Source organism: Cyrtonyx montezumae, unplaced genomic scaffold (assembly GCF_038088225.1).
Source record: "Cyrtonyx montezumae isolate F1298 unplaced genomic scaffold, pur_monq_1.0 scaffold_0, whole genome shotgun sequence".
In the NCBI taxonomy this organism is placed as follows: domain Eukaryota; kingdom Metazoa; phylum Chordata; class Aves; order Galliformes; family Odontophoridae; genus Cyrtonyx; species Cyrtonyx montezumae.
In genome coordinates, this window is record NW_027071824.1 from 12,707,353 (window position 1) to 12,717,717 (window position 10,365).

At 35.7% G+C, this 10,365-nt stretch overlaps 1 protein-coding gene across 1 annotated transcript in view; it reads right to left on the minus strand.

Annotated features, from left to right (window-relative positions):
- Nucleotides 1–9,760, minus strand: part of SRBD1 (S1 RNA binding domain 1) — a 114,440-nt gene extending 104,680 nt beyond the window's left edge. The window contains exons 1-9 of the mRNA XM_065754780.1: nucleotides 9,753–9,760; nucleotides 8,910–8,992; nucleotides 8,229–8,394; nucleotides 6,842–7,204; nucleotides 5,142–5,308; nucleotides 4,073–4,190; nucleotides 3,793–3,931; nucleotides 1,384–1,480; nucleotides 423–558 (exon numbers count right to left, since the gene is read on the minus strand). Of these exons, the coding sequence (XP_065610852.1) occupies nucleotides 423–558; nucleotides 1,384–1,480; nucleotides 3,793–3,931; nucleotides 4,073–4,190; nucleotides 5,142–5,308; nucleotides 6,842–7,204; nucleotides 8,229–8,394; nucleotides 8,910–8,992 (1,269 nt within the window). The 5' untranslated portion in view covers nucleotides 9,753–9,760. The remainder of the gene's footprint in view (nucleotides 1–422; nucleotides 559–1,383; nucleotides 1,481–3,792; nucleotides 3,932–4,072; nucleotides 4,191–5,141; nucleotides 5,309–6,841; nucleotides 7,205–8,228; nucleotides 8,395–8,909; nucleotides 8,993–9,752) is intronic.
- Nucleotides 9,761–10,365: the final 605 nt, after the last annotated feature.

The following is a 10,365-nucleotide window of genomic DNA, read 5'->3' on the forward strand; positions in this document are numbered from 1 at the left end:
AAGCAGCTTCCACTACTACACAACACCCCATTTCTCACCCTGTATAGATGACAAATAATCACTTCACCTTTATACCTCTCCTGATAACACTTACTATACACAGTGGAAGGGAGGGTGGGCATGGCACACATGCTGAAAATAAATTAAAACAGTACTGAAATTCCAATAATCTAAGCCATTATAAATATTCATTTGGTAAGAATTAGTTAGACAACAGACACACTGAAATAGACCTCTGTTCTGTTTCTCAATGAAGAGATCTACACTTCAGACCTGTATTTGAAGAACTTGAAATTCTACTGCCTTTGGTAACTGGAAAGGAAAAATCAAGAATCATTGAAATCAGTTTCAAGCAACAAACTTCAAAAGCAAAGTCATCCATGCTACAGATACAATTATAAGAAAATAATTTGTAGGTGTACCTGATGATGCTGAATGTTCTTTATATTACAAGAAAACTCATGGTATAGCTGGAATTTATCAATATCTTTTTCATTGCTATTTTTGGATGACACTTTTGCCAAGGCTGACTGGATACAAATGTATCTCTGCTGGCATCTGAATGAAAGAAACAAGTTGATTTTAATAAGTTATTTTAGCATGAAACTTGTAAAAGTTTTTCAAGTTTGCTCTACTATAAACTACATCAACACTGTAATCACTTGCAGACTTTAATGCTGAGACTGACATGACATATACTGACTTGGAACATACTAAGATTAGACAATCAAAGAGACATCAGAAAAAATTGAATGCTGCCTTCTCATGAAAGAGATGGACAATCAAAAGCCATCATATGTACTTCAGTACGGTCAACTTATTCTACAAAGTTTGGGAAGTTGAAAAAAATGTTACAGTAGTCATTTAAACACAAAAATGCCAGATGCAGTTTGAATCACGGAACTCATTTCTTGTTTTGAGAACCTAACACCCACAGAACTTTCCATTACTTTGTTTTTGTGAGTAAGGTAAACACCTGAATGCCTCTTATGATTATTACATATGTAATACACAATTTAGTTCAAAGAGATAGCTGAGAAGAACTGTGTATTCAATAAAGGACTACCGATTCTGATGGTCAAAAGAATGAGATAATCTAGCAATAACAGGATAACCTTTATAAAACATCCTCTTGATTGAAGTTATCACGATGCTGTGCTCTAGGTTTTTTAATGAAGTTGGCCATTCCAATAACTTTTCAGACCTTGGGAATCACAGTACCTCACTATGTTCAGAAGAGATTTCTGCCCATTTTACTCAGTGGAGGAGAAATACTAACAACGTCCCAGCACAAGTGAAGAAACAGGCATAATGTAACCTCATACAGGAGACTGAATTTTACCTTGTAACTTGGAAAGTTGTTAAGATGAAATTTAAACTTACAATCTCCTGATAAAATCCAGTGTATCTTTATCTTTAGCAAAGATGTCAGCTAGAATGTGCTGAACTCCAGCCTCTACTTCCTGAATATTTGCAAGCCCTTAGAATGAAAAAAAATAGTAATTATTAAAAAATAAATAAATGAAAAATATACAAACATAGAAGAACTAAGAGAATATATACAAGCTGAAAACATTTCATGCAAGTTATTTATCAGATTTATAGAGGTTTTGATGAAGAACTCTTCTTCACTGGATTTTATTTTTTAAACAGAGCTTCTTTTCAAAGGCATCTGAAGCTTCTACATTTTTGATAAATATAAACCGACCAATGCAGTCTCACAAATTGAAATGACACTAGAAGTAATAATTTTACATTTGATACTAACAGGTCTTTACATTTATGACATAGATGAATTATTTCCAACAGTAAAATTGAGTATTGAAATATAATGTTGTGAATGTTGTTAATTACAACCTCTGCCATGAGGTTGTAATAAAATGAGGCAAACACAGCAGAAGGTCACACATTTTGCTACTGATACATAAACAGCCCCAAATCCTTGCAGGTAATTCTGTCCTTTCTCTGTGTAATAGTCTTACATTTCTCCTGCTTTGTAGCTGGAGCTTCTACAGCGACAGTTCTGAGGTCCAAGTACCCTCAATCTCTCCCACAAAACACTTCTCAAAAGACTGAAGTTCCAAAACGTCTGTACAGTTGGGAGATGGTGGATTAACCACCTCCCAACAAAACACAATTTGTAACTACTTTCTGGTAGCATGTAGAGATTCTACAATATCATTCAATAGATAAATAAATAAAATTGCAGAGCTGATAATATTTTTACTGAATTCTTAACCACTAGAAAGCTGAAGGTACTCTCTTCACCTTTGGGTTACAGGAGAAGGAGAAACCAATATTTGTCTTCTCTAAGCCACATTTAAAACAAAAACAAACAAAAAACATAACTTAAAAAGATTTGATGAAAACTTTTCTGCACAACAAAGCACTCATTCCTGTAACAAAATTCCCTCTGATCTCAAACTGCATAGAGGCTGTCAAACTAGCTTACGAGTTGATAAAAGTGATCCCATTTTTGTGTGTATATACATCTGTATAGTCTCTGATGCACCACTCAAATTAAAACAATTACATAAACCCAACTACATAATTTTTAGCATAAAAATGAGAACAGGTGCACTAACTTAAAAAAAATGAAATGCTTACGTGGCAAGAAACAGCATTCTCTTCTAAATGCACCCTAAATGATTTATTTGAACTTTCACTCTGAAGATTTTATTTTGGCTCTTGAAAAGTTCAGAATAGCCAAATGCATGGTTGCTATATACTGCTTTATGAAATTATGACTTTTTTTTAAAACAATTATCAACTATTCTGATCACTAAGTTACTGATTTCTAATGCAAAGCTGAGAATATTTTAAAAACAATACTTAAATAAAATAGAATAACTGAAGTAGTAAGCGTAAGAATTAGCCCCACATGGAAGTTAAGCACTTTTATGTTCAAATTCAAAAAGCAATTGTCAGGGTGGAGAAAAAGCAAAATAATTTCACTATAACACCACACAGAAGGTAGCAACAATTTCCATTATTTTATTGTCAGAGATTGCCCCCTACAGATTCACCTATAACTGCACTCACAAGGAAACAATTCTGCAGTCTATATATGCAGCAATCAGATTGTTCAAGTTCCTGCTCAAACTTCAGACATTAAAAATCTCCTGTAACCTCTGATGCCATAAAACAGCAACAGTTCTCCTGCTCATTCCAAGTCATCAAGTTCAGCTGTTAATAAAATAAACTCTGGTAGATCAAATTAACTTCAGTAAGCAGTACGAGCATTAAGTCTCCTCATTACACAACCACTGCTAAAGACTTCAGTTGACATTCAAGTACAAGCAGAACCACAGAGAGATCTCAAGTATGATGTATCCTTCCTCTCTCTTAACAGCCAAAAACAGACTTGGACTATAACATCTCCCAGACTTCTGTTGCTTACATCACAAGAAAAATTACTATTTATAATGTAAAAAGACAGGAAAGGTTGGATGTAAAGAAGTCTTTTAGAGTGATGGTGCTGAGGCACTGGAACAGGTTGCCCATAGATGTAGTTGATGCCCTGTCTCCAGAGTCTTTCAAGGTGAGGCTGGATCAAGCCTTGGGCACCCTGATCTAGCTATTCATGTATCTGCTCATTGCAAGGGCGTTGGACTACATGACTGTTAAAGGTCCCTTCCAACTCTAAGGATTCTATGATTCTAAGATCTCTGGAATTTAAAGATATGCAAATTTGCATACCTTCCAGCAACCTATGGACAATTAAAATAATCCCTCTCATTAAAAAGTACCAAAAATTTAGCATAGTACTGCTCATAGAAGCAAAGTGCTTACCTTTGGTATTTGGTCTAATATAAGAGAAGAGATTGAGTTCCATAGGACTCTGCAGGAGAGAAAGAGCTGCAGGTTCTAATCCCAGCTGCCTGGCCCTCTGGGCTTTGGTGCCCTTACTTCCTGTTTTATAAGGTGTAGTCTTAAACAAACAAAAAAACACCAGTTACTAAAAGGCAAATAAATATTTAAGTCATAAATCATGCTATTGGCATTATCTTATATTTTTTAATGCAAGAATCCACCTAAACTAAGGATGATTAAAGAAAATATATATACTAACCACATGGTCCAATTCTTCCAAAGTTCTGCAATTTAATAATGATGTGAATAGGCATCCTGATAGTTTACCCTCTTTCTTCAACTTCTGTATCGTTGTATGTGTCTTTTTTGCAACAGTACTAAAAATGCAAAAGATTTATATTATTAGTCATACTTCATGGTGGATTAAAATTCATTATAATCTTGCCTAGTACATTGCTGAATCTCTGAGAAAACCCTCGTGATTGAATCTAATGCTAATCTTCAAAACTTAAGAACTTTTTTTTAAAGTTATCAAGTCTTATTCTCTCCTTCTCTAATTGATTCGAAATGGTATCAAAATAGGTTGCAGTAGCCTTAAGAAAATTAATCAAATAATAGTCATCATCATTAATGTTAACATTTTTTGCAAAGCCAAAAATAGAAAATTCGAAGAGACATCCATGTCAATGAGCACTAACAGATCACTTGTATCAATTTGTATCATTTGTATCAAGATGGCTCTGCAGCACGAACATTTTAACTCAGACATTTCACAAGGTACCTGCGACGTTATCATACTGCAGACAGTATTTTATGATTTAAATAACTTTTTCCAGACTATCTCAGACGACTTTTCCTCTTTAGAAAGAATCTTCTCCTAGAGGATACCCACAGAGCATGAGTATCCAAATGCAATGATCCAGGATTGCTTAACCCACTCTCCCGGCACACTGCAACTTCAAGTAGTACCCATCACTAGAAGCTTTGCTGCTCCAGAGAGTTGAGGGATTCTTAGCACAGCTTGTTTTCAAGGGGCACAGTTTACATCTAGTTGGACTAGGTATTTCCAGGACCTATATGCTACTAAAATTCCAGGCAGATTAATACCTTAATTTTACTTAGACAATGATGTTAGATTTCTTGTTACTCAGAGTGGAAAAAAAAGACAAGGCACCAAGCATAGCTGCCTCCGCTTTTAAATTTCTTCTTTTCTAATTCCTTCATAATTGCAGAGCGTACAAGATGCCAAAACAAGGGGACAGAAGCAGCAGCAGGTTGCTTCCTACTCACCTCCTTCCCTAGATATCTCCCTGTATTAGCTTACTTACCGTAGCTCTTCTAATGTTTGCTGCACTTCTCGCAAGGCATCAGCCTCCAGATTATTGATGAGCTCTTTTCGATACCGAACAATAAAAGGAATTGTGTTTTCTTCTTGAAAGAGGCGAATTAAGTTTGCACATACCCATGGCTCAACATTTGTTCTTTCTGATAAAACCTGCCATAAGCAATAAATAAATAAAATAAAAAGAATTAGAAAAACATTTCAGAAAGATGGTACATTGCTTGAAACAGTCTCTTACTCAAGTGCTAAGCCAAATCCAGAATAATGCGTTGACCAGAGGGGTCTACTGTCATCTCTAAAACAGGTTGCCAGGCTCCCCATGCACCCAACCACCACAACCAGTACTAAATAATAATAATAAAAGACTTGTAGCCATCAGTGGTTCCAAATCCTTGTAAAAAAGGAGAAGAAAAACAAGTCTCTCCTGGAAACAGAATTTAAAAGAAGAAAAAAAAAAAAAACAACAAAAAACACACCACCAAAACTTTAAGTGAACAAACAATCCAACTCAAAAATCCCGGAACTTTTCCTTTTAAGCCAACATTGATATATCTCACAGTTAAAGAAACCCAAAGATGATCCTAATTCCATTCTGCCAATAGTTAGAAACTAGCAAAATATTACTACAGGTTTCAAGATGAATCAAATTTTCTACCTTTTTATGCAGGTAGTATTGAGTATGATTAATAGGATATACCCAATCTATTCCCATGCAGCTCATATTAAAACATTCCATAGCAATAGCCAGACTCCAAGAATGAGAGCTGTCTTTATTTGAATGGCTTCAAAGTTAGCATCCTAAAAAAGCAAAGATGATATCTCCCTTGATGTCACTGCTGTTCCACAAGGAGCAGCTGAGGGAACTGTGATTGCTCAGTCTGGAGGAGATTCAGGGGAGACCTTATCACACTCTACAACTGTCTGAAAGATGGTTCTAAACGAGATGGGGGTAATGAACTTAAATTACACCAGAGGAGGGTTCAGGTTGGATATTAGGAAACATTTCTGCTCAGAAAGAGAGTTGAGGCATAGGAACAGGCTGCCCAGTGAAGTAGTAAAGTCACAGTCCTTGGAAGTGTTCCAGAAACGTTCAGATGTGGCACTGAAGGACATGGTTTAGTGGACATGGTGGTGAGGAGTTAAGGATTCAACCTGATCACTTTAGAATCATTAGGAATGGAAAAGACCTCTTTGAATTCTATTATTAACTTCTTCATGGTAATGTAAATTGATACACACTATCAGGCAAACCTTTACAATAATGCTCCACACTAACTTAAATCCTCTAATCCCAAATCTTTCAGCATGCATTCCTGTAGGAGGTTCAATTGACTACATCTACCAAAACAAACAAATTAACTAAAAAAAAAAAATCCAAACCAACATCCAACCACAACATGCTCTGATAAGGAAAAAAAAGCTTTCAGGAAACTATTACAGGCAAACTTTGTACTGATTACTGCATAAGTCATAGACATTGGAATAATTTTAAGGTTCAAACTTATCAACCAACATTTATATGTGTATTATGATAATTAAATCAGAGGTTAAGTGAGTACTTCACAGCACAATGACTCTGACACTCCAGCTGATGTCAAGAGGATTCAAATTGTATGTTACACTGCAAATTCAAATTACTTAGCAAATTGTAACACTAACACTTCAAAAAAGGAAAAGATCTCATACCTGTACAATATCCCAGTTCATTTCAAATTCTTCTTTTACTTTGTTGCCTCCTAGATTTTTTACTGGCTTTCCTTCAGGAGACGTAGTCGATTTCATCTTTTTTAAAGGTGGTTCATCAAATGCAAAATCCTCCTCTGATTTCTCAAGTTTCACTTGATTTAACACTACAGGAGCACTCGTTGAAGGTTTTTCATCACTCTCTAAAATCTTTGCATTCATTCCTTTGAATGGACTGACTTCAGGTTTTTTAGGCAGTAGTGGCTTTTGCTTTAATGTTTTCAATTTAGCACCTATATTTTCTTCCTTAGACTTTTGAAGTTGTACCTTATTATCTTCTGCAGGAGCAATAGGCAATGATACATCCTACCAAGAAGATGTGAAACAGTATTAAGCATTGACTGATGTAAACTAATTCAACAATATTTCAATTACAACCACGGAAAACTTGAAACCAGACATTTTCTCCAATGATGTCTCTGGCACAGAAATGCCAAGGTAGACATTGAGTAACATGAAGTATTTCTTGTGTGGAAGAAATGAAAGGAAAAACATACCAAACAAAGCCATGACCTGAAAGATCAAATTTAATTATCCTGGCAAGATTTACTCAGAGCTCCCCTTCAGATGATATTGACCTACAGTGCTTATCTGAATTCACTAATCCGAATGGAATTGGGAATAGCACGCAGGGAAGCACACCTCCAATTGAACAGTGGGCACAGAACAGGAACTAGAACGAAGGTTTGTTCTGCTAAGATACTGTTTAACCTTAAACAAGCCACATGTTCGCTCCTCAATTTTCCAAGAGATTTTCAAAGTCCAAGAACACGTTTCTCAATATGCTACGTATGTCTAAGCATTCAGTAACATTAATATAAACTAGAAAGATTGTCTTCTGTCATGAGTTAATCTAATCCCTCACATTAACCTTTGCCAACTAACTAACTTCTGACAGCAACGTATCTTACACTGATCGTAATAAACTTCTATCCTTACTGAGTTGAACAACCATGCAGGGACACTTAAGTACAGGACTTCTTTTTGTTGTGGCACCAAGCTGATAAAAATGTAGAAGACGTCAAAGGAACTTTGTGTTTGTTTTTTGTCATATATAAAAACTTCTTTTCATGTTATTGAAAGAGATCTTCATGGAAAACCAAGTCAATAACCATTGGCCAAAATTTTACAGGACAGGACTTGAAATCTGGAACAGATCTGCAAGAAAGCCATGTGTGTCATATACACTTAATGTTCAAAGAAAAAGCATAATCAGATGATTTGATCATTCAGTCAGGCAACCAAATGAAACATAGTCAGAAAAACTGTGATTATGTTATTTGCCCTCTACAAGAAACTAAATGTCTCTTGCTTACAGATAGACACTCACCACTTCTTCTTTCACTGTTATATTCTTTACTTTTTTCCCAGCCACTCCTGACCGTGGAGCAGCAACTTTTTTAGGTTTTGCTTCATTTTTCTTTGTCAACCGAGGTCTCTTAGCAGTTTTGTTTTTTGGCTCCCATTCCTCTTCTTCCTCCTCTGATTCGGAGCTCCTGAAAAACAAACAAGTAAACAATACTGTTAGTTGGATGATTAAAAAGTACATAAGAAAGCCCATCTGAGTGTTTTCTGGCATTAAAGGAAGCAAACAGGAAAAATGAACAGAAAGCAACCAGACTAAAAGAATACAAGTCTTTGATTCTGTTGCAGAGTTAGTGGTAGGAACAATGCATCGAGTTTTTCTGAAGCTAGTCACTCTACATGCATACACATTTGATTCTGCCTGGACAACTGGCAATTCAGTTTCACCCTATCATCGCTGTAAACACAAAACAGAAAAAGTAACTTATGCTTTACAAGTGAACAAAAGTTTTATCAATTAAAACTTTTAACCAACCTTCCAGAAATGGAATGTTATTCTTATGCCACCACTCAAGCTTAGTACAAACCTTTAAAGAAAACCATTGTAACACATACACCAAAAAATAAATACCAAAGAAAAAATATATGAAGTATAAACAATAACACAAACAAAAAACGCCAAAACTTAAGAAATCAGTGATCTTACGAATTAAGAAATGAGGGTAGTCCATCAACTTCTGACGTGGGGGCTTTTGCTTCAGATTTCACCCTCCTTGGTAGAGATGTCATCTGAAACAGTGGAGAAGAGAGAAATCAAACATTTGGTTGCAGTTAGCTCTTATTCAGCCCTTTAATTCCCTGCCAAGTGCATCCTTACAACATCTTCATCAATCAAAAATCTCCTCCAGAGTAAGTTCACATTTCGTAGTATCCAAGAATTTAGGCCACAGCAATAGACATCCAACAATCGTTTCAACTTAGTCAATAAACAAACCAGCACTAAATTATTTTTCTCAATTGGAGATAATTATTCCAGTTGCATGTAAATCTAGCCTAGCAAAATGAATACTGGTTCTCAGACATATTACTGTGAATTAAGTACTGTGCCAGTCTTGCCTCCATCAGTCTTCCAAGAAACAATAAAAATAAGATCCAACAATATGAGCTAGCATATGGTTTTGATGTGAACAGCATTACAAGAAGATTTTCCATTTAGATCTTGAATTTCATCTTTAAAGAATAGTTGATGCTTGCGTGCATATTAAAAACAAAAGTTGCTCGTATTCTTCATAAAGCAGTTCCAGAATTAAGTTACATTTGTAGCAGTTGTCAGCACTATAGCAGGAGAACTATTGGAAGGCTACAACAAACAGCACTAGCTATTAGCTTGCTTGCAGAATGAAAGCATATAATAAATACCACAGGCAACAACAGGTCAACTCTCCTGAGCTGTTTCATTGGCTGAAATCCTGTTATGGGAATGGTCAGAACACAGGTCTATCACAGGTAGACAAATCTCCACTGATCACAGAAAAAGTTACTTTATTACCTTATTAACTTCCCAGATGACTTTTCTTTTTCACCTGGAGTTCGGTGATGCCTGACAACTTCACCCAGACACTCTGTTCTCCCTTTCCTTTTGCTCTTCACAGCTGAATGCTTATCATCATAGTCCTGAATTAATTATACATTTCTTCCTGCTGCCTCAGAGGCATGAAAATAATGTTTCCATTTTATATTGTATTTTAATCTGTGAATGGGAGAATCAAAAACATTATTCGTGTTTGCAAAACCGAGACTTCTAGAATTAAGTAACAGTCAGATGGATTTCTGATTTTACAGGCACAGGGACAAGGACATGGACACTTTTTAGAACAGTCAAATTCCACAGTTCTTTCCATTTTCAAATTTGGTATTCACTAGAATATGCTAGATTAAATATCACTATAGTCAAGCTTCTTTGGCTAATCCTACTGGTATTTTATAGTGCCCTAGGCAATTTTGAAGACAGTACCCAGTTTTTAAACAACTACTTCATGATCACTCATTCACCACAGGAGAGAAAAAGGAACAAACACAAGGTGAGCATTGCCCTTACATAACACTGATCTCTTGACTTCCCTGAAAGTTTTGGTCACTCAGCACGTTACTTTAATAGTTTT